At 38.6% G+C, this 25,740-nt stretch overlaps 1 protein-coding gene across 1 annotated transcript in view; it reads left to right on the top strand.

Annotated features, from left to right (window-relative positions):
- RIMS1 (regulating synaptic membrane exocytosis 1) overlaps positions 1–25,740 on the top strand; it is a 448,078-nt gene that overhangs the window by 221,776 nt on the left and 200,562 nt on the right. Inside the window, 2 exon segments of the mRNA XM_032484440.1 lie at positions 19,165–19,505; positions 23,169–24,043. Coding sequence (XP_032340331.1) covers positions 19,165–19,505; positions 23,169–24,043 — 1,216 coding nt within the window.

The following is a 25,740-nucleotide window of genomic DNA, read 5'->3' as shown; positions in this document are numbered from 1 at the left end:
ACCCAGGTGGTGCTTGGTCACCACGCTGTGTTCCTCCCCGTTAAATCTCTGCGTGCTCTTGTCTGACATCTTGAATGTGTTGATTTGGTTCCATTCCCAAGACTGTCACCAACTTTGCATCGACACTACAGCTAACCTAAGTTTCCTGTGCAAGGTATATCTCGTGTACGTGTGTGTGTGTGTGCCTGCTGTGCACCAGCGTGAGCATGTGTGTTATTGTTGGTTGTGTGTTGTTATTATCACAGCATTTGTGGAGATACCAGCACTCGTGGAACCTTAACTTAGGAAATAAGGCATACATACCCCACCTAAAAACAACAAACTCCTAACTGATTGCACTGTGAGCCCTTGAGCAGTTCATGGCCTCTCTGTCAGTTTCCTCACTAGCAAAATTAAGGAGTTGGGCTCGGTTTTTATTTTCATCTTTATATTCTAGACCCCGATCAGGATATATGTTGATTTCTAAAGTAGCCACCAAGGACGTTTCTCCTCAGGATGGAGCTGACTTTAACATTTGAAAAAACTCCATCTCAAGACTTTAATAAATCCCTGAGTTTGCAAGAATCACAATAGCATATTGTACTCAGAACAAAATATACTGAAAAGGTAAGTGACATTTTCACAGGGCCACTTTCTAATCTCTATTAGTTCTAAAAATACTGACATAAATCACTTACAAATGTATTACAAAAAGTTATGTAACAAAACCAGACTTACACTGTTATGTTATAAAACCAATCAGATAAAACCAGCAGCAACACACCTGCAGTCAAGTCAAACAAAACTGGGTTTATGTATTTGCTGCACAGACAGAGAAAGTTCCAGTGGAGCCTTAGAAAATCCTGAGGAGGGGCTAGAGGAAGCAGACCTAATATGTTTGACTTGTTTTTAATCTGCTGTGATGATTATTTTCACACGAGGTTACTGAGGATTATAGATAGGACCTGCCAATCTGTAATGTTATCCCCTTAAATGCATTATTTTGGAAAATATGCTGAATTCAACAAATTATTGCCTTTTCATGTTTGCTTGTACAGGTGGTTTTAATGCTACAGAAGTTTGTTTTTTTAACATTTTTTATTGATTTATAATCATTTTACAATGTTGTGTCAAATTCCAGTGTTCAGCACAATTTTTCAGTCATTCATGGACATATACACACTCATTGTCACATTTTTTTCTCTGTGAGTTATCATAACATTTTGTGTATATTTCCCTGTGCTATACAGTGTAATCTTGTTTATCTATTCTACAATTTTGAAATCCCAGTCTATCCCTTCCCACCCTCCACCCCCCTGGGAACCACAAGTCTGTATTCTCTGTCTGTGAGTCTATTTCTGTCCTGTATTTATGCTTTGTTTTTGTTTGTTTGTTTGTTTTTGTTTTTTAGATTCCACATATGAGCGATCTCATATGGTATTTTTCTTTCTCTTTCTGGCTTACTTCACTTAGAATGATATTCTCCAGGAGCATCCATGTTGCTGCAAATGGCATTATGTTGTCGGTTTTTATGGCTGAGTAGTATTCCATTGTATAAATATACCACATCTTCTTTATCCAGTCACCTGTTGATGGACATTTAGGCTGTTTCCATGTTTTGGCTATTGTAAATAGTGCTGCTATGAACATTGGGGTGCAGGTGTCATCCTGAAGTAGATTTCCTTCTGGATACAAGCCCAGGAGTGGGATTCCTGGGTCATATGGTAAGTCTATTCCTAGTCTTTTGAGGAATCTCCACATTGTTTTCCATAGTGGCTGCACCAAACTGCATTCCCACCAGCAGTGTAGGAGGGTTCCCCTTTCTCCACAGCCTCTCCAGCATTTGTCATTTGTGGATTTTTGAATGACATCCATTCTGACTGGTGTGAGGTGATACCTCATTGTAGTTTTGATTTGCATTTCTCTGATAATTAGTGATATTGAGCATTTTTTCATGTGCTTTTTGATCATTTGTATGTCTTCCTTGGAGAATTGCTTGTTTAGGTCTTCTGCCCATTTTTGGATTGGGTTGTTTATTTTTTTCTTATTGAGTCATATGAGCTGCTTATATATTCTGGAGATCAAGCCTTTGTCGGTTTCACTTGCAAAAATTTTCTCCCATTCCGTAGGTTTTCTTCTTGTTTTACTTCTGGTTTCCTTTGCTGTGCAGAAGCTTGTAACTTTCATTAGGTCCCATTTGTTTATTCTTGCTTTTATTCCTTCTAGGAGAAAATTTTTGAAATGTATGTCAGATAATGTTTTGCCTATGTTTTCCTCTAGGAGGTTTATTGTATCTTGTCTTATGTTTAAGTCTTTAATCCATTTTGAGTTGATTTTTGTATATGGTGTAAGGGAGTGTTCTAGCTTCATTGTTTTACATGCTGCTGTCCAGTTTTCCCAACACCATTTGCTGAAGAGACTGTCTTTATTCCATTGTATGTTCTTGCCTCCTTTGTCGATGATGAGTTGACCAAAAGTTTGTGGGTTCATTTCTGGGCTCTCTATTCTGTTCCATTGGTCTATATGTCTGTTTTGGTACCAATATCATGCTGTCTTGATGACTGTAGCTCTATAGTATTGTCTGAAGTCTGGGAGAGTTATTCCGCCAGCCTCTTTCTTTCTCTTCAGTAATGCTTTGGCAATTCTAGGTCTTTGATGGTTCCATATGAATTTTATTATGATTTTTTCTAGTTCTGTGAAATATGTCCTGGGTAATTGGATAGGGATTGCATTAAATCTGTAGATTGCCTTGGGCGGTGTGACCATTTTAACAATATTGATTCTTCCAATCCAAGAGCATGGAATATCTTTCCATTTTTTAAAGTCTTCTTTAATTTCCTTCATCAATGGTTTATAGTTACTGTTACTGTTTTTTTTTTTAATTTTTAAAAATATTCAGATTTCCAAACATACAGGTCATAAAAGGACAGAATTTGCTGCATGCCCACTAGGAGCAAAAGATGGAGAAAGAGACAGTTGAGAAGATAACGCTCACCTAATGGAGGCAGAGAATTAATTAGAATCTTGATTTTGCAAGTGATTATACTGCTTCACAGTATCTTTGCTGTTCTATGAGATGAGTTGTCTCTGCTTGGCAGACTGCCTGATTCCTGGAAAGAAACAGCTATAAATTTGCAAGCTGGAAGATAATTACAAGTGGAAAGAGTTACACATTTTTACAGAACACAGAATCTTTGTCTTTTGCTTTTTGGTCCCCCTGTTGCCGGAGAATAGGTTCTTGCCTCTCACAGGAAAGAATTCAAGAGCAAGGCATGGTAAAGTGAAAACAAGTTTATTTAGAGAGACACACATTCCATAGACAGAGTGGGGTCTATTTCACTCAGAAGGGAAAGCGCCTTAGGAGATACACAGTCCATGGAAAGAATGTGGGTCATCTCAAAAGGTGAGAAGAGAGACTGACAGGTATGGGGTGTTTAGTTTAAAGTAAAACTCCATAGACAGAGTGTGGACCATCTCAGAAGGCAAAAAGAGAGCAACCACGAGGTGCGGAGTTGTTAGGTTTTATGGGCTTAGTAATTTCACATGCTAATGAGTAGGAGGACTATTCCAACTACTTTGGAGAAGGAGCAGGGCTTTCCAGGAATCAGGCCCCCACCTACTTTTTGACCTTTTACGGGCAGCCTGGGAACTGTCATGGCCCCTGTGGGTGCACCATGGGGCTCAAGGTCTACTGGATGCCCAGTCTGCCATCTTGGTTCTAAGCAGTTTGTCCTGTCCTCAGTTGCTGTGTCATTCCCTTCAATAGCTGTGCCCTGCCCCCTTTCCCTCCTGTCTCACCCCTAAGAAGCAGTTTATTTCTGTGCTTACTGACAACTGACCAATGGATGGATGTATTGACTGTACAATTCAGAAGGTAAAATGAAAAGGAAACAAACAAGTCTTCAGAAATTCATTGAGCATCAGTTATGCCTAGAGAATATGATGGGTAGAAAGAAAAGGAAAAAGACCGAGCTTTCAGGGAGCTATAGTTTAATACAGATAATAACAATAACAATGAAAAGCTAGAGATTAATATGAAATCAAAAATGCATGAACAACATGCTATGAGAAGTTAAGGAGAAAAGAAATTGGTCAATTGGCTAATGTGAAAATTCATACAAATGCATGATCATTTATCTACTTGTAATTGACATTTGATTAATCTACATATGTTGAAATAATTGAAATACATGGAGATGAGACTGCCTGAAAATCCAAGACGTATGGTCATTGTGAATCTTTTCAGGTGTTGTCCTGAGCCCATCTCAGCCGATCCATAACCAGTGCTGTGGCTGGACCCCCCCATGTAGGTTCTTACCATGATTGCAGATGCCCTCAGCAATAACCGTCAGGAAACAGCAACAAAAAAGATTTATTACATATGGGTCCTGAAAATTACATGACCGACCTGGGGCCACAAAGCATGGTCTCACAGAGGTGCACAGAGAGCAAGAGAGCTGGGCCTGGGGCTCTGATTTAATTGGGGTTGGGAGTTGGGGTGTAGGGTTTCCCAAGCCACTCTTGGTGGGTGAATTTGAAACAGAAGAGCAGAAATTTGAAGCTTGGGAAGAGAAAATACAAGGGGGCCCAAGTGGCCAGCTATCAAATCAACCAAGATCTGGAAAACAAAGAGGGAGGTGGCCTGGCTCTTTTACCTTGTCCTGTGGCTGGCTACGTATTCATTTGAGATAGTCATTCTTGAAGTGAATGCCTCCGTAATCAATGCTTAAGTCAGGCATTTGCATTGAAAAAAGAAAACAAGAACAAAAACAAAAACTAAAAAACCCCCAGCTCTCAGGGCTTCCACTACAGGTATCTTATACTATTTTTTCTTAGATTAGCTAAGAATTATCTGCTTTCATAGTAGAGAAATAATTACAATTGGCCTGTTCACACTGATGCTTTAAAAAAAAAGTGGTCTGTGACAGTATTGGGAGTAATGGAGTAAAAGCAGTCTAAGTCTCTTTTTCTTCTTCACGATTGTCTTGGTTCTTCTTGACCTTTAGCATCCTACAATAATTTTAGAATTGCCTTATGCACTTCCAGAAAAGCTTTCTTTGTGGAATTTTTTGTGTGTGTTGGGGAGAGGATTGCATCAGATACATATAGAGAGTACTTTTAGAGCCACGCCTTTACAGATTTGTTACTCTGCAGTTAATGAACACAGTTCCACTTGTGTGTGTTGGTGAGGTCAAGTTCTGTTCAGCTCTGTACCCCCTTACTGATGTTTAGTCTGCGTGTTTTGTCAGTTACTTTGAGATGTGTCTGTATTTCTCCTTATACTTGTGATTTGCCCATTTTTCTTTATTTGTCAAGTTCTGCTTTATACGTTGACACTATATTGTTAATGCATATAAATTTAGAGTTTGGTGTCTTTTGGATGGATTAACCTTTTATCATGATGAATTGCACCTTTTTATCTTTAGTAAGATTTCTTGCAACATGTCTACTTCATCTGAAGTTAGCATAACTACACAAGCTTTCTTCTGGTCAGTTTTTGCATGATAGTACTTTTCCTTTTTCTTTGTTTAACCTCTACAGCCTTCTACTCAAGATGTATCTCTTCCAATTAGCAAATAGTTGGATTAGGTTGTTTACAAAATCCAGTCTGATGATTTTTTTTCTTTTCATTGGAACATTTAATTTGCTTGCATTCTGTGTTGTGGCACTGTATTTGTGTTTAAATTTACCATCTTACTTTGTATTTCCCATTTGCCCCATTATTACCTACTTTTGAATTAATTTAGCATTCTATTCTCCATTACCTTTTAGTAATACATTATTTTGCTTTTATCTGTTATCCACAAAATGTTATATTATTATTATGTTATTAATGCTTAATGGATATTAATATATTTACTATTTCTCAAAAATACAAGAACCTTCTACCACATTAATGTAATTTATCCCCTATGACATTTTTGCTATTACTGTGATTTAACCTAAGATACTTTGAGTGACTTTTGCTTATCATCAATATTCATTTAGATTTTCCAGCTGTTGCTCTCCATTCTTTCCTGTGTTCTGGTTTCCATCTGGCATCATCCTCTTTCCAAAAACTCCCCTTATATTTCCTTTATCATGCTTCAGTTGGTAATACATTCATTTTTTGTAAAATTAGAATGGCTTTTTTTTCAAAGGGCATTTTCCACTACTATAGAATTCCATTTGGCATTTATTTTCCTTCATCACCAAAATATAATTGTACTGTCTTCTGACTTTCCTATTGAGAGGGCAGTTATCAGGCTTATGGTTACTCCCTTGAAAATACTCTTTTATCCTCTGGCTGCTTTAAAACATTTGTCTTTGATTTCCTCTATTTGTCTTAGATGTGCCTAGGCATCGTCTTCTCTGTGTTTACTCTGCTTAGGGTTTGCAGCAATTCTTGAACCTGTGGCCTGACGTCTTTCACTGGTATCTCAGTTCTGGCTGTTAGAACAAAACACCATGACTGGGTGGCTTACACAACAGACCTTTATTTCTCACAGTTCTGGAGACTGGGGAACCCAAGACCAAGGTGCCCACTTCCAGCTACCATAATGGTAGGGTTTAGGGCTTCAGACTTCAACACACAAATATGGAAGGAATGCCAACATTGAGTCTGTGGCAGATGGTTTTGGAAAACCATGGCTTCAAGTGTTGCCTATGCTCCATACTTTATATTCTCTCCTTCCAGGACTTCAATTACACATATGCTAAACCTTCTTACCACATTGTATCACCTACGATCATCCCTATTTTATAATTCAACAATTTTTCTTCCCCTACTTCAGCTGTGTATTTTAATCTTAATCTGAACTCACTAATCTTATTTTCAATTTTGTCTAATTTAAAAGTAGACCAAGCTACTGAGTTCTTAATTATTTAAGTTCACTTATTTTTCAGTTCTAAAATGCTCATTTGATTCTTGTATAGTTTCTGATTCTCTGTTTAAATTCTTCATCTTGTCATCTACCTTACTGAATATGTTAAACAACATACTGGAATATTCACCTTATAACTCCAGTGTGTGGATCTCCTGTGTGTCTGTTTCCATTATGTGTTTCTCTCTCCTTGTTCATCTCCCTCTGCTTGTCTCTGTCTCTCTGTCTCCATCTTTTTGTCTCTCTCTTCATGTGGTACTGCCTCCTGGTATATGTAGTAATTTTTGTGTGGATGCTTTAGACTTTCATAAAAAAGTTATAGATATAGGTCCTGGGTTCAATCCCCAGCACTTCCATTAAAAATAATAATAAATAAATAAACCTAATTACCCCCTCTTCCAAAAAAACTGTAAAAATTTTTTGTAAATTATAGATATAATTTGAAGTTTTATGATGCTGTAATACATTAAAAACAAGTACCTTTGCTTCTTCCAGGAAGTAAGGGTAGAGGTAGATTGCTTTCATCCAATCAGAGATTAGGCTAGTTTGAAGCTGGGAAACCATGGACACATCTAGGTCTAGAGGAGGAAGGGGAAAAAATTTTGCTACTAGGGCCTGAGGGAGCTGCCAGAGGGGAATTACAGAAAGATGAGTTCATGGTCCAAACTACCAAAGGGAAAAACACCCAAACTTCTTTCCTGACGTCTGGTCTCCCACTCATGCATCTTATTTGGGAGAAATAGCATCTTAACAATACTGAGTTTTTCTATCATTAAATATGATGTAAGTCTCCATATATTAGTCTACTTGAACTATCATAACAAAATGCCATAGGCTGGGTGGCTTAAACACAGAAATTTATTATGAGGCTGAGAAGTCCCAGGACAGTGTCAGCAGAGAGCTCTCTCCATAGCTTACTAGTGGCCAATTTCTTGCTTTGTCCCCACATGGTCTTTCCTCTGTGTTCCTGCAGGCAGGATGTGGAATGAAAGCTCTCTGCTCTGTCTTCTTATAAGGACACAAATCTTAGTCTTTTTGGATCAGGGTCCTTACCCTTACAATCTCATTCTTACAGACCCCTACCTTCAAATACAGCCACATATGGAGTTAGGACTTCAACACCTGAATTGCAGGAGGAAGACCCAGTCCATTCCATAGTAGGCTTCATAAATTTTTCTCAGCAACATTTTATACATTCTAATGCTTTTACACATATTGTTAAATTCATCCTTAAGTATCAACATTGGTTTTTGTACTGCTACAAGATAAATTCACTTGTTAGTTTCAGTAGTGTTCTATAGATTCTTCAGGAATTCCTGTATATAATATTATGACCTCTATAAATAAGGATAGATTTACTCTTTCCTTTCCAAAATTTATGTCTTATTTCTTTTTATTGCCTTATTGTATTCACTATGATCTCAATTACAGTGGATAAATGTCTAGTTAAGAATATAATTCCTTGCTTTGTTCCTGATCTTAGGTAGAAAGAATTAAATTTTCACATTAAATGTACTATTAATTGTAGTTTCCTGTAGATTTGATAAAGTTTTTCTTAAGATTTTTGCTTCTGTGTTCTTGAGAGATGGTGGGTTTTAACTTTATTTTCTTATATCAGGGTTTTCTTTTATCAGTGATTTAGTTTCAAGGCTAAGCTGAACTGATAAAATGAAGTGGAACTGGCCTCTCTTCCTGTTTTTTAGTAAAAAAGTTGTATTTGTATCATTTAGTTTTTATATATGTTTAAAAGAATTTTCTGGTAAAGATACATGGTTCTGGCAATTTCATTGTACATTGTCTTTTAATTATGAATTCAATTTCTTCACTAGTTATAGGGCTATTCAGGTTTTATATTTCTTCTTGTGTTAGTTTTGATAATTTGAATTTTTTATGGAATCTTCTATTTAATCTATGTTAATTGATTGGCATAAAGTTGTTCATAATACTCTCTTATTTATCTTTTTAACAAATGTATAATCTATGGCACTGTACCTTCTTTTGGTAATTTTGTTTTCTGTTATTTTTCTTAATCAGTCAAGTGGGATGGTCATCAATTTTATTAATTCCTCTGAAGAACTAGTTTCTGATTTCATTGATTTTCTCTAGGCGTTATTGAGTTTTTAATTTTATATTTAAATGACTTCCACTCTTATCTTTATTTCTTCTTTATTCTGCATTTTAGTATTTTCATTAACTAATGTTATTAATTTTGTTCTTTTTAAGATAAAAACTTAGATCATTGATTTTATAATTGTTTCTTTTGCAATAGAGTGTTTCAAGCTATAATTTTCCAAAAAGTACTTTAGCTGCATCTCAGAAATGTTGGTAAGTTGTATTTTATAATAATTCAGATCAAAACACATTTTAATTTCTCTTGTGATTTCTTCTTTGACCTTGGCATATTTAGATATATGTTTCCTAATTTCCAAAATTAGTCTATTTCCAGATTTTTGTTACTGTTTTCTAATTTTATTCAGGTACAAAATAAAATTAAAATTCTATTTATATTTTATCTCATTCATTTGAATTTATGTTTGCAAATTTTATAATACAAATATGGTATTAATCTAGTAGGCATGAATATAATTTATTAAATACCATTTGTTATACAAGTTTCAAAAATATTTTGTTAAAGGAGTTTTGATCAAAATGTGTGGAGACAATTTTACGTTTCTAACGAAGTCTATTGGGGTAAGAAATGGAGAAGAGCATGAACTCAAGCAGTTCAGTGAGCTCAGAAATAAAATTCATAAACAGAAGGAATACTTTTCTGAAGAGATTGAAACTAAAACAGAACCAAACAGAAATTTTGGAGCTGAAGACCTCAATAATTGAGATGAAGACTACATCAACAGCATTGGAAGCAGAGCAGACCTTATGGAAGAGGGAATTTGTGAGCTCAAAGATAGAAATTTAGAAATGATACAAGTAGGAAGAGGAGGGGAAGCTAAGATATAAAATAAAAGAAGAAGGGGAGGGTATAGCTTAGTGGTAGAGCACATGGATGAGGTCCTGGGTTCAATCTCCAGCACCTCCAATAAAAAAAAATAATAAAATAGATAAACCTAATTTGCCCCCTCGAAACAAAAACAAAAAACAAAAACAAAAGGAAGAAATTCTATGAGAACTATCCTACTCTTTTAGGACGTGCAACATTAGAATGATGGGTATCCCAGAAGGAGAAGAAAGAAAGACAGGAGCAGAAAGTTTATTTAAGGAAATGGTATCTGAGAACTTCCCAGATGGACATTATATAATGATAAAGGAGACAATTCATCAAGAAGACATAACAGTGATTAATATATATGTACCTAACAAAAGAGAACCAATACATTAATGGATGAATCAGACAGAAAGTCAGTAAGGAGACAGAGACCTAAAGTGAAACATTAGACAGGATTGATTTGATAGATGTATACAGAACATTCCATCCAAATGCACCAGAATACACATTGCTCTCAAGCAGAAATGGAACATTCTTAGGGATAGACCATATTTTGGGACACAAAACAAGTCTCAATAAATCTAAGAAAATTGAAATTATATCAAGCATCTTTTCTAATTGCAAAGGTGTGCAACTAGAGATCAGCTACAAGAAGAAAGCTGGAACAATCTCAGATATATGCAGACTAAATAACATGCTCCTGAACAACTATTGGGTCAACAAAGAAATCAAAGGAGAAATTTTAAAAAATACATGAAGTCAAATGAAAATAAAAATACAACATAGCAAAATCTATAGCATACAGCAAAAGCAGTTCTAAGAGGGAAATTTATAGTGATACAGGCCAACCTCAAAAGACTAGAAAAAATCCCAAATAAACAATCTAACATTACACCTAAAGCAACTAGAAAAACAAGAACAAATTAAGCCCAGAGTCAGTAGAAGAAAGGAAATAACAAAGATCAGTGTGAAAATAAATAAAATAGAGACTAAAAAGACAATGAAAAAATCAATAAAATTAAACGCCATTTCCTTGAAAAGATAAACAAAATCTACAGAATTTTAGCCAGACTCCCTAAGAATAAATAAAGAAGGCTCTTACAAATAAAATCAGAAATAACAGAGGAGAAATAACAAATGACACAGGAATACAAAAGATTATAAAAGAATGTTATAAACTGGTATATGTGAAAAAAAATGGGCAATCTAGAAGAAATGGATAAATTCTTAGAATCATACAACCTTCCAAGACTGTATCATGAAGAAATAAAAAAAATCTGAATTGTAAAAAAAACAAACAAACAAAAAAAAAAAAACGAAAAAAAAAAAAAAAAACCTGGTAATGAGATTGAAATAGTAATAAAAAACCTCCCAATAGTCCAGGACCAAACAACTTCACTGGTGAATTCTACTGAACATTCAAAAGTTAATACCTATTCTCAATGTCTTCCCAAAAATTGAAGAGGAGAAAATGGTCCATATTACCTAAAGCAATATATAGATTTAGTGTAATTCCTATCAAAATCCCAATGACATTTTTTCACAGGAATAGAAAAACAATCTTAAAATTTATATGGAACCACAAAAGACCTGGACCAAAACAAAGCTGAAAAAAAGAACAACGCTATCACAATTCCTCATTTCAAATTATACTATAAAGCTATAGTATTCAAAACAGTATGGTATTGAAAGACAGACACATAGATCAATGGAACAGTATTGAGAGCCCAGAAATAAGCCCATACATATATGGACAGTTAATTTACAGCAAAGGGGCAAAGAACATAAAATGGAGAAAGAATGGTCTCTTCAATTAATGGAGTTGGAACAACTGGATAGCCACACGTAAAAGAATTAAACTAGACCACTACCTCCCACCATACGCAAAAATCAACTCAAAAAATGGATTAAACACTTGACCTGAAACCATAAAACTCCAAGAAGAAAACAGGCAGAATGCTCTTTAACATTGGTCTTAGCAATATTTTTCTGGCTCTTTCTCTTCAAGCAAGGGAGAGGAGAGCAAAAAAAAAAAAAAAAAAAAAGGGACTATATCAAACTGAAATCTTCTGCACAGCAAAGGAAACCTGCAACAAAATGAAAAGGCAGCCTACTGAATGGGAGAAGATATTTGCAAATAGTATCTGTGATCAGGAGTTACTATTCAAAATGTATAAAACACTCATACAACTCAACAACAAAAAAACTGATAAAAAAAGACATTATGAAAGGGAATATATATATATATATATATATATATATATATATATATATATATATATATATCACTATGCTGTACACCAGAAATTAACACAACATTGTAAATTGATTATACTTTAATAAAAGAGAGAGAGAGGGGGACTCTGGAAAAAATGGGCAGAATAGACATTTTTCCAAAGAAGACATACAGATGGTTCAATACAGATGTTCAGCATCTCTAACTTAGGGAAATGCAAATCAAAACCACAATGGCATATCACCTCATGCCCACTAGAATGTCTATCATCAGAAAGACAAGAAACAAATGTTGCTGAGATGTGAAGAAAAGGGAATTCCCTGTTGGTGGAAAAGGTAAATTGGTGCAGCTCCTATAAAAAGCAGTATGTAGATGCTTCAAAAAATTAAAAATAGAACTACCATATAATCCAGCATTCCACTTCTGGGTATTTATCTGAAAAAAACCAAAAACACTAATTTGAAAAGATACATGCACTATTCATAGCAGCACTATTTACAATAGCCAAGACATGGAAGCAACCTAAGTGTCCCTGGATGGATGAATGGATAAAGAAATGGGATGTATATATACATATACATATGATGGGTATTATCCAGTCATAGAAAACAAGGAAATATGGCCATTTGCAAGAGCATGGATGGACCTTGAGGGAATTATGTTAAGTGAAATAATTTAGACAAGGAAAGACAAATACTCTATGACATCACTTATGTGGAATCTAAAAAACAAACAAATGAAAAATGAGTTCATAGATACAAAGAACAGATTGGTGGTTGCCAGAAAAGGCTGGAGGAGGTGGGTGAGGGGTGAGCTAAAAGGGTGAAGGGGGTCAAAAGGTACAAATTTCTAGTTATAAAATAAATAAGTCCTGGAAATATAATGTACAGCATGGTGAGTATAGTTAATAATAGTATGTTGTATATTTGAAAGTTGCTAAGAGGGTAGATCTTAAACGTTCTCATGACAAGAAAAAAATTGTGACTCTGAATGGTGATGGATGTTAGCTAGCTTTATTGTGGTGATCATTTCACAATATACACAAATATGAAATCAATATACTGTATGCATGAAACTATCATAATGTTATACAGCAATGATACCCCAATTTTTAAAATGTGTATGGATTCCTTCTAAATAAATTACCCATATTAGAGGTTATTCTTTCTCTTCAAAGCCTAATGTACACTATTGGTGGGAATGTAAATTAGTGCAATCACTATGGGAAACAGTATGGAGATTCTCCCCCCGAAATAGAAAGGAACTAACATGATCCAGCTATTCCACTTCTGGGTATTTATTAAAAGATTACAAAAACTCTAATTTGAAAAGATACATGCACCACTGTGTTCATCACAGCATTATTTGCAACAGTCAAGATATGGAAGCAATCTAAGTGCCAGTCAATAGATGAATGAGTAAAGGAGATGTGTTTTATACATACCAGTGGATTTTTACTCAGCCATTAAAAATATGAAATTTTGCCATTTGTGACTATATGGATTGACCTCGAGGGAACTATGCTAAGAGAAATAAGTCAGATGGAGAAAGACAAATTCCATAGTATTTCACGCATATGTGCAATATGAAAAAAAAAAAGAGAAAGCAAACAAAACAAATGAACAAACCAAACAAAAAACAAAGACAAAGGTACAGAGAACAGACTATTGCTTACCAGAGGGATAAGGAGGCTGAAATGAGTAAAAGGAGTCAATTTTATTGTGACAGATGGAAATTAAACTTTTGGTGGTGAGCATGCAGTCATGAACACAGAAGGCAAAAATATAATGTTTTACACATAAAACTTATAGAATGCCATAAACCAATGAAATAATAAATACTCTAATATTACCTGTGAATTTCCATAATGCCAGTTTTCTGTTACCCAGGTAACATCTGTAATAGAGATCATTTCACCCAGAGTAGAATATTTTGTGACTTTAAAAACTTTCCGTCGCTAGAAATGATACATTTTGAACTTACTTGTGAATTCACAAAGCACAAGGACAGAGGCTAGGCATTAGAAAGGGGATCTGGGATTTGTCAGTATGTTTCTCTGTGTGTGTGTGTGTATGTGGAAGATGTTCTGAGTGGACAACTGGAGCACACCACTCATCAGGTTGTAGACCATCTACCTGCCAGAATGAGGGGGGCACTTGGCAGGTCAACACCACCCTCTGTTTCTGGTTTGTGGGAAAGTGGTCCTTCTGTGAGTGAAGAATAAACTCTTTTTCTATATGAAGACCTTCAAATAGGCTCCTGTTTTTCAGTCTACTTCTCACTTCCGTCCTGACATCGTACTTTCTGCCATTTCTAATATAGAGCATCTCATGGGTTCCGCTGAGATTGGCTCGCTTCTGGCTTCAAGCCCTCGCCACTGCGCTGTGATCTACAGCCCCCTCCATTCCGCTCCACTTAACCACCGTTTGCCACACGTTCAGTGACTTGTAAAAATTTGTTGGCATCTCCCTTCCTTGAGGTTCTCTTTTGGTTGTGGGCTTTGTGGCTTTGCTATACGTTTTGTGGCTGCTATATAGATGGGATCTCACTACGTTATCTTAAATCTGAAACACTGGTGACAGCGAGAGAGCGGGGCTTGGAGGCATTATTAGATCGTCAGATTTTAAAATCTGGAACTGATGCTGCCCGGTTTGGGTGACAATTTGGCAAAACCCGTTCGGGAGGCAATTTTGCAAACTACACGAACAATTCTAACTCTTGCTTAGTGGTTATGGTAGAAAAGCCTTACGTGTGTTCTAAAATTTGACTCAGTAATTTGATTTTTTTCCCAATACATTCTAAAAAATAAATGACCTTAAATATGAAAACAATTTGATCAACACAGTTTTTTACCTCAAAGTTCTGTATTAATGTGAAAGAATGTAAGTGGTTTAAGCATTGGTGAAATGATATACAGTCTCTACAAAATATTTTGTCATATGAAAATGGTTTAGAAACATTTAGAATCACATGGAAATACTTGTGCTGTAATAGTAAATGAATCAATGGAATGCAAGTTACTGTGGAACTTATTTTAAATTTGCCTAGAAAAACTAAGCCAAAATGTTAATAGTGGGTCAGTGGGGCTCAGGGTGCTTTACTCTTTAAAAAAGAAACCATCTATGTCATATTTCATCTTTCATAAATCCACATGATGTATTTAATAAACTTCCAAAGGGAAAAAAATAAACCTATGAAATAGCAACAACAATAACAAAAGACTAGAAGAAACACTCACGTACACACACCCAGACACACACACACACTCACACACACACACACACACACACACGATAACAAGTTCCAAACAGAACTCACTAATTTTCATCCACTCTGTCATCAACTGTTTTCTTACTATCTTATCTACCATCCTCAACAAAGCTGAAGTATCACCTTGAAAAATTTCTCCCCAGTTTCTACTGGAGTGAGAGCTTTTACTGAATAGAGGAAGTAAGGAAAATAAGTAAATGTATTCAAAAAATGCAGCATCTAGAATGAAGTCGAATATCTCCTGGGTTTTTTTCATGTTTTTCAAAGTGGTAGTTGTAACAATTTTTTTTTAAAGTACTGTATTGAAAGAAGGTCAGTTTTAAAACTTATCTGTAAACATATAAAATACTAAAAACCTCAGATGGATTTTTATAAGCAAAACATTTGTGTTAATGTAAGAATCTTATACCTCATTGGCATGAATCACGCCCATGATATCATCCAAAGTAAATCTAGGGCACATTTCTTCTGCTCTGTGTGTCTGGGTCTGTAAACATTTCATGTGAAGGCAAATGTAAAGTATTTCTTTCACCTGGATATGATTTTTCTGCAAAATTCATGTTTTTTTCCATGAAATTCTCTCTCTCTCCATATATATTTCACATAAATTGCAACACTATATGGATAGTAGGGAGTGTTGTAATTTTTGTTTCTCTGGGTAACATATTCCTGTGGGTTTTATAAAATGGTCTACTGTATTTCTTAAGGATTCATTAAATAGAAAGGATGGAATTCAAAATGCTGTTAGAGCAAAAAGTCAGAATAAAATTTTCAAATGTTCTTCATATATCTGATGTATGACATGGAGTCTCAGGAGCCATGTAACCCCACAATAATCTTTCATTCTAGTTTGGTTTTGGTTGCATCATAAATTGTTAAGATAAGATATTACGTGGACCTGGTTTACTGGAAATTAGTTTGGGGGTACTTAAACAGGGTATAACCCCGCATGGTGCAGTCTCCAAAAGGGGTGTGTGTGTGTGTGTGTGTGTGTGTGTGTGTGTGTGTGTGTGTGTGTGTGTGTGTGTGTGTGTGTGCTTTAAATAAACAGTACTTTTTTTTTATGGTAGAAATAGGCATGTCTTATCCTCCTTGAAAAAAAATCAGTTAAGAAAAACTCCCCAACCCACTTGTGGATTTCTATAGTTCCAGGCAAGCATAATACTTAATATTAAATTCAAAAACAGAATCTTTAAGCACACAGAACTGTGCTGCTTCTTAGCGACTAATTGGCTAAGTTTTTATACATGTCTGCGATGTTTGATGTGAACTGAATAGAGCAGTATTCTATTACAATCTCACATAGTTTCCTTTGCAACTCACATAAGCAATTTCTTTTTTATTTCTAAACTTTGTGGGAAGAGTAATTTATACAACTAATAATAGATATTGGGAGACAGCATTTTAATGAAAACTGTTTTAACTTGCTTATAGTTAATTTTGCTTTCAAATTAGAGGTTAGACTGACCACACTCTTAATTAATTTTGAAATACAAATCTAAAAATGTTATGGTACATGAAGAAATAAGATGTAGGAAAAATTGGCATTAAATGATTATTTTCCTAAGTGTTAAAAATTGACAAAATTAATGAAACATCACAGGTTTAAATGCATAAATGATAGTTTTAAAATAATAAAGTAGCTGCTTCTACTTACCCACTAACTGTGACCTTTTGAATAAATTTAAATTGAAATGAATTGTAAAATTTAACTGCAATTAATAATAACTAGATTTTGTTTGCTTTCATCAATCCTGCAGCATGTCTGCACATATTCAAAATTTGGAACTTGTCCAAATCTGGCAATTACTTTTCATTGGCCCATTTTTATAACACTTAAAAATGTGAAGCCATGAAAGTAAGATTGTGATAACCATTTTCCAGAAAAATATTCAAATGTGCAGTGAAGTCTCCTTTCTGCTTTTTTCTGCCACTTTATTCACCTTAACTCTACTTTGGAAGTTTTGTAGTAATTGTAAGTTTCATTATGTTTTTCTCTATGAATTTAAAGGAAATGCGTACTTATACTAAATATGGTTTAATAGTTTTGTAGAAAAGGTCCTAATTTGATGATAAGATTTTGCTGATTATTACTGTAATAAATACGAGTTTAATGTCTACTTAGCTGATGTAAAAAGTGGCCGAAGTTTCATACCAATCTCTTTGAACTCCTTTGAATTTGGACCCTCTCATCACTGTCTTGTCAACCAAAGAGGCAGGACATCACCTGTCCCCATTCAGGGTCTGGACAGAGGAGACTCAGTGTCACTGTTCATGGAAGTCCTGGCCCTAGGGTATCACCCATACAACACTGTTATTGTGTTAACACTGTGCAAAATATGGCCATATTGGCAAGCATTTTAAATTCCCATTTAAACATTCCATGGATCTTCTATTTTGATAGAGGCATGTGCAATGCATTGTTCATCTTGTTTAACGTCTTAGTAGGACACAATACATTGTGTCAGCAGCATTCTGTGACAGCGGACACAACACATTGTGCAGATACTATAACCAGCTGCTTCTGTGGACCTAGCTCTCTTCGGTTGATGACCTCAGGATACATAGAGCAGTGAGTTAAGCTTCGCTGACCTTGAACTTTTCATAGCACATATCTCTGTTAAGTCTTTAGTTCTCCCTGTATTATTAATTCATTGGAATTTTCTTGCTCGGGAAAGAGTAGTTCTTAACAATTCTTCTGCAATATTTTCCTTTATAAAAAAATACAGAACGCGTCTCCCTCTTTTTCTTATTCTCACTTTAACTTTTACGTGTTCTTACGAACAGCTACAGGTTAGTTTTCCTCCCACCCGTCTGCGCGTTGTCAGTAGTACGTTTCCTTTTTGCAAACTGAACAGCACTTCTTTTACTCTCTTATGTTCTTTCTCACCTAATGTATCTAGGATTTATTCATCCTTCTGAGATATTTTTGTGTAATAGTTGAGTCAGCATTAGTGAAAATGAGAGCCTGATGTTTGGGAATCAGCCTTTCCTGGAGGTGCTGGTTCTGAAGTACAGAGAAAAAGTGATGTGTGTTCCCAGGAATAGTGGAAACGGTATCAGAGTAGCCACACATGAATAACCCAGTCTTAGACTGATGGCTTTATAAATGTATGGAAATTATATTTTATAGCATAAAGTAAACCTCAGGTTAGCTGATTATTAGTAAACTGGAGAAAATACACAGCTTGACCTTTTTTGTGGGTGCCTCTCTTTTATTGTTTGTTCCATGTGATTATCTTGTAATATTGATTTTAATAATGTATGAGTTTTTGAGAAGACAGATCTCTTCTGAGTCCTCTGACACACTGAGGTTTATGGATATAACTATTAATTCTGTGGCTCCTCAGGACATTCTTCTAATCAGTCAACTACCCCACTTAGAACACTTTTACTAACATAATATATACTTTTTATTTGGGGGGTAATTGGGTTTATTTATTTGTTTATTTTAATGGAGATACTGGGAACTGAACTCAGGACCTTGTGCATGCTAAGCACATACTCTAACACCGAGCTATACCTTCCTCCCCCCATTTTAGCAAAAATCTTAAATGAAACTTCAGAGTCAGTCCTACAAAATGTGATGCGTACATGGTAAAAGGAAATTCAAAATCAGAGAATTATAAATAGCAAGAAAAAGCTCTATTCAGGTTGCCAGAAGGCTCTGGTTTCAGATGGGGCTGGGTCCAGGCATTCCTATAGTCAACCAAGACTTGTGCAAAGATCATTTTCACAAGAAATTTGAAGGATGCATAGACAGATGACAACCCTTCCTTTTTGCCTTAAGTGTATGATGATTTTAGTATGATGAAAAGAAAGCCTTTCCAAACAGCACAGACAACTGATAGCGTTCTCTCTTCTTCAAATAGGTTATGTGGGTATGCAATTTGTGTCGAAAGCAACAAGAAATCTTAACCAAATCTGGGGCGTGGTTCTTTGGAAGTGGCCCTCAGCAGCCGAGTCAGGATGGAACCCTCAGCGATACAGCCACGGGTCCTGGTTCAGAGGTACCCAGAGAAAAGAGAGCCCGGCTGCAGGAGCGATCGCGGTCTCAGACCCCCCTGAGCACAGCTGCCACCCCCTCCCAGGAGCCGGCTGCCCCCAGTGCACAGCCAGACAGGAGCAAAGGGGCTGAGCCCTCCCAGCCAGTCGTGGGGCCGGAACAGAAGCAGGCGTCTTCCAGGTCTAGAAGTGAGCCTCCCAGAGAGAGGTAAGAGGTTGTTAACCTGGTAAGCAAAAGACAAAGTCATGGATGGAGAGCTAAGCTATTTTCAGGAATGTAACTGCTGGTAAGAGGAGTAGTACCTCTCAGGCCCCCCAAGGAGGCAGCAGGGGGCCCCCGGAGTGCTTTGATTCGTTCCAGAATGTGTCATTCTTTAGGAGACCTTTGATGAGGAGCTGTTCTTTAAACTCATGCACAGATGTGAACAGGTCATTGACTAAGTCACCCAACAGAGCTACTAGCGTCCAACACTGGACGTGAAAAGCTCTTGGATCTGTTCACTGTTCGAATGAGCCCTGTAGTTGGGCTGTGTGTGCTCTGTGCGAGGAGGATGGAGGATACTGACCCACTTGAAGGTGCATGGGTACCTCAGCAAAGCCTCCTTGGAGGACATTTCTTTGCGCTGAGCTTTGCGTGACTAGGAATGAGCCAGGTGAAAGGCGGGATGGGTGACCCAGGGTTGGGCACAGCGATGTGCCCTGAAGGAACCAGGCTGGTGGGAGACCCTAAAGGATGCCCACTGGCTAGAGAGTGAGTCTCAGAAGGGGAGGAAGGGCCTGTAAGGGATCAACACCTGGTCACACTGGGCCTTTTAGCCAGGTTACACTTTATAGACTTTATCCTAGAAATGATGGAAAGTCAGGGTCTAAAACAATCAGATAATTTACTTCAATTTGTTGATTGATTGATTCATTCATTCATTCATTCAAAAATGCACTGATGACCAGACAGGATGCTGTGCTCTCGGGGACAGTGTTAACAAGGAAGACATGGTCCATTTTTCCCTGCAGCTGGGAGTCTGGGGGACTCGACTGTCAGCACAAGGCGTGCTGCCTTTGTCTGTGTGGCCCTTATATATTCCCCTAGGTGGGAGGGTAGGATCCGAAAAAGGCTTCTCTCCCTTTTCAAACAAAACCCGTACAGTAAGGTCAAAGACTTCGAAGTTAAACAAGCCTCAGTTCCAGTCCTGGCTGTCAGTGTAATAAGCAGTAATGACCCACCTTGCAGGGGCTGAATGAGAATGTGGGAGGCCACCAGTGAAGGCAGCCAGTAGTCACCACGTGTTTACTGTCAGCCAATGCTGCCAGGAGCCACAGGGTATAAAGACGATTTGGACATGGTCCCTGTTCCCACTGATCCTTGGAAAGAGACCACATCGTCTCCGAGGGAGGACAGAGCCCTGAGTGGGCAGTGAACTGTCCCAGAAGGCTGATATGATCAAAGGTAAAAAAAAAAAAAAGTACAAAAATTAGTCCTTTGGAAGCCACAGGAGACAGGAGTGCCTTCAGAATGAAGCTTTCTAGGAGCCCCCCTGCCTGCCCCGGAGTTGTGCGGTGGGGGGACAGAGGAGGAGAGGACGTTACAAGAAGGAAGCAGTGTACTTCCACCGTGTGGAGGGAAGACAGAAGCCCACCAGAGTTACCTTAGTGATGGCAGGACTTAGAGCTCTTGCCGACAAACTCTCCTGAGTTAAGAAGAGACAATTATGTCAAAGGTGAAGTTTGAAATGGGTCAGAAAATGGTATCTTTAAATAAGATAAAGAATTTGGGACTCTAATATTTCTAAAGAGAAAATATGAGTCCTGTTTAGGATACACAGTTAAAAAGAAAAACTGCAAAGAATTCAAGAATAAGGACTGGGAAGAGGTTTTTTGATGACATTTGAAAAAGACTGATCAGGGCAAATACCCTTTCTGATTCTGTAAATTACTTACTGATTATGTAAATACTTCAGAAAACAATGAAGTCCCTGGGGATGTAGAAGAAGGAAAAAAAAGAGCAGGTGGCAGGAAGCATTGGGCAGGTTCAGAGAAGCAAGACCAAAGGAATCGCTGTCTGTTTCAAATTCTTGAAGAATTCTTGATCAGATTTTGTACACTCGTCAGGAGCTCATGGAAATGGAACAATTAAAGGCAGAAGTGAGGGGGGAGGGTGTGTAGCTACCTCAGTGGTAAAGCATGTGCTTCGCATGCACGAGATCCTGAGTTCAATCCCCAGTCCCTCCATTTAAAAATAAATAAATAAATGAACCTAATTAACTCCCCCCAAATTAATTAATTAATTAATTATTTTAAAAAAACAAAGACCAAAAGGTAGAGGTGAGAAAAGGCCTATTCAGTGAAGCAAAGAATCAGAGACTGGGGAAAACCTATTTGCATAATGCTCTATCCTTCCCTAAAGCATTTTCTCAGTGTCTCCTTTAGTCCTCACGTGAACTCTGCAAGGTGTTATTTATCAGCATTTCAAAAAAAAGTAGCTTGACTCAATACAAACTTCCATCAAGCACAGCTGTGCCTTCAGGAGCTACTAAAGGTTTGCAGTCCGTCAGCACATGCTTATGAAATCAGTATTGGATGACAACTAACTGTATTCATACTAGACCCCTTACCTTGTAAAACTGTGAAGCTACCCTGGCAATGCCGCCCTCCCACAAAATCCCTTCCATTTCGCAGGGGTCGAAATGCCTCCAGCAGAACTGGCCAGGCTTTTATTTTGCTTTTCTTTGCCATTTGAAACCCTTTCCCCATCTTTCCATCATCACTGACCCCTCCTCAAACCAACCCCACAATGTATCTTAGCAACTACTACTTTGTAACCCGCAGTAGAAATTGCCCTACTTTTCCCAATTTTTATATTATTCTCAACTCACTGGAAAGCCCTCGTTAGGGACCTCAGGATTCCAAAAACAGCCACAGGTGGCCTCCATTTTAATGGCAGAGTAGACCATATAGTGTCAGAAAGCTCCACTCAGCCATCCCCTTTATGTAACTTCTGGTACAGCTGCTGGACTGTTCCCAAATCAGATGTACTGCAGTGTACAGAAAAAGGGCAATTAAACAATACATCCACAAGAGTCAAAGACTGCCGACTCCTCCTCCTTCACTTTTATCTTTGCCAACGCCTTCCACAGGATGGAGAGAAAAGGAGAACGCAAACCTGTTTTATTCTTCCGGACTGTGTTCTGAAATGAGGGAATGGACCAGGGAGGGAGGGAGGAAAAATGAATCATCCTGTCAAAAATTTCACTATTTGTTATTTTTGCCTTGGGGAAGGTAAACACGAAGGCTAAGATTCAGTCAATGTTTTTCCCTAACCGACTCCCTAAAAAGTGTTTGGCTGCACATGACCTCTTTAAAAACGCTTTTGTTCTATTGAAGGAATGCTGTTCGAGTTTTCTGTGATGGACATACTTGTGTTCACGTTTCTTTAAAAGTTGCAGTTATAGTAAGATATTTTTAATACATACTGTCCAAATAAAAGTCTATATTGAGTTTTTAACTTCTGTGTATATATCATGTTTTGCTCCTTTATTATTTTTATCTAAAGCATTTTTTAAGTCTTTGATTCACAAGGTTAGCAGAAAACTTGTTCATTTACTAAATTCCTTTATAGCTTTTTAAAAATTGATATAGTTAATTCATAGAGAATTTAAAATGTGAAACCAGTTGCGGAGACCCTGAAAAGATGATCATGCAAAAGACTCTTATTTGGAAAGCTACTCACGTAGGTTGAATGTGGTTGTTTATTTCTCGCTTTTTAATTAGACCTCGAAAGATCACTAATTAGTCCAAAGGATTTAAATCTGGAATGGGGGGAAACAGTGCTTCTTGGGTCTGCCCTCCTGCCTGACGCCCCCTTTGTACATCCCAGGAAGAAGACGCCGGGGCTTTCGGAGCAGAATGGCAAAGGGGCCCCAAAGAGCGAGCGGAAACGTGCGCCCAAGCCCTCGGCGCAGCCAGGGGAGGGGGCCGCCGAAGAGCGGGAGCGGAAAGAAAGGCGGGAAAGCCGAAGGCTCGAGAAAGGCCGGTCCCAGGACTACCCCGACGTGTCGGAGAAGCGAGAGGCCGGCCCGGCGGCGGAAGACGAGAAGCAAAGGAAGGAGGAGGAGTACCAGACCCGGTACCGCAGCGACCCGAACCTGGCGCGGTACCCGGTGAAGCCGCCGCCCGAGGAGCAGCAGATGCGCATGCACGCGCGGGTGTCCCGGGCGCGGCACGAGCGGCGGCACAGCGACGTGGCCCTGCCGCGCACTGAGGCGGCCGCCGCGGGGCCCGAGGGCCAGGCCGGCCCGCGCTCGCCAGCCGCCGCCGCCGCCGCCGCCGGGGCCTCGCCGCCCGGCTCGCCGCGGGCCTACTCGGCCGAGAGGACCGCGGAGGCGCGGGCGCCCGGCGCCAGGCCGCTCGCCAACCACGGCCCGCCGGCGCCCGGGCCCGGGGCCCCCGCCGACGCCGCGGAGCCCAGGGCCCCAGAGCCGCTCCGGAAGCAGAGCCGCCTGGACCCCGGCGCGGCCGTCCTGGTGCGCAAGGCCAAGCGCGAGAAGGTGGAGACCCTGCTGCGGAACGACTCGCTGAGCTCCGACCAGTCCGAGTCCGTGCGGCCGTCGCCGCCCAAGCCGCACCGCGCAAAGAGGGGCGGCAAGAAGCGCCAGATGTCGGTGAGCAGCTCAGAGGAGGAGGGTGTGTCCACGCCGGAGTACACGAGCTGCGAGGACGTGGAGCTGGAGAGCGAGAGCGTCAGCGAGAAAGGTGAGGGGCGCCGGCGGGCTCGGGGGCGCGCGTGTGCCGGGGTCCGGGGGGCGCGGGCAGGGCTCGGGGGCGCGCGTCTGTCGGGATCCGAGACGCGCCTGTGCGGGGCTCCCGGGCGCTTATGACGTGCTCCGGGGGAGCACGTGCGCCAGGAGCCCAGTGTCCAAGTTCAAGGGTTTAGAAGCGCAGGCTTGTAACCTACAACGTGATGATCGCGACTGTAGTTAACGCTGCCCTACGGTATATTAGAAACTCGCTGACAGTAAATCCCAACAGTTCTCATCACAAGGAAATGATTATCATAATCATCGTTATTTGTAACTGGTTGAGGGCAGGGGTGTTGACTAAACCTACTGTGGTAGTCATTTAGCATTATCTGTATGTCAGGTCATTAGGTGGCGTAAACTGCCACAGAGCTGTATGTCAATTATATCTCAATAGAAGTTGGGGGGAGGGAATGGGACCTGAAATGCTACACTCAGCCTCGCAGAGAATAGAAAGTTTTAGTTGGTTTTGTTTTGTTTTATTTTTGGATGTGGGATTTAAAAACGTAACCGCAGTCTCCTAATTTGGGTTACAAGAGTTCTTAATGATTTTGATTCCTGTCACTCTAGGAAATTCAGTATCCAGCCTTGTGTTTTTTAAGTTATTCTTTGGGGGTGGATTTATCTGCCTGGTAAAGGGAAATATGCCCTTTTTTACACTCCAGTGGTGTAATACTCCTGGCACAGAGGTAGCATTTTTTAAGTTTTAAGTGAATCTTTCTTACAACTTGTTAAGAAGTTACTTCACAAAATTTGTCATTCAGATGTTATGTATCATGTTTTGGTAGTAACTTTGGGGTACAAACTTCATTTTACCTATTAGATCCCTAAAGACTTTGGAGCATTTTGTGATGGGCTGACTTTTTTTCTGTCCAAACCTGCACTATACAATACCATAGCTCTATGTAGATATTTAAATTAATTAAAATGAAATAAACTTAAACATTCAGTGCCCCAGTCCCACTAGCGTCAGTTCCCGTGCTCAAGAGTGATCACTGCACAAAGTGCCTTTGGTTAACACTGGTCTAGAAAATACTTCCATTTCATATTAAAATCATGTGTTTGCTTTGAAGCTTCACCTCATTTTGCTGCTGAGATTTAAACTGGCCATGGCCCTAGATTCAGTGGTGGTGGTGGTGATCATCTTTGTGGTAGTGTTGGCATCCTTGTGTGTTTCTTAATGAATTTGAGTGTTGAAGTGACTATTTTTACAGTTTAGGGGCTTGTTTTATAATTGCTAAATTATGTAATTAATATTGTTTTATTTTTTAAAAAATTGCTTCACTTCCTCATCTTCTCTACTGCCAACTGCTTGCACGAGGATCCCTCCTTTTCCTCCCTCCTTCTCTCTCCATCTCTATCTCTGTCTCTAATATTTTTATGCCCCAACAATCATATACTACACTTGGGAACAATTAAGCAAGCTCATTGTCATGATTAATACTGCAACTCAAAACTGGAGTTTTTGTTACTGTATCCAAACTCGTTCTGCTCACCTCATGAGAGGCCGATAAATCGGGAGACAAGGTGTTGGAGCAAGGAATAATGACTTTATTCGGAAAGCCAGCAGACCAAGAGGATGGCAGACTAATGTATTGAAGAACCATCCTACTCAAGTCAGAATTCAGGCTCCTTTTATACTGAAAAGGGGAG

This window comes from Camelus ferus, chromosome 8, assembly GCF_009834535.1.
Source record: "Camelus ferus isolate YT-003-E chromosome 8, BCGSAC_Cfer_1.0, whole genome shotgun sequence".
Classification (NCBI taxonomy): Eukaryota; Metazoa; Chordata; class Mammalia; order Artiodactyla; family Camelidae; genus Camelus; species Camelus ferus.
Note: the sequence above shows the minus strand (reverse complement) of the source record. Positions and strands in the feature narration are given on the sequence as shown.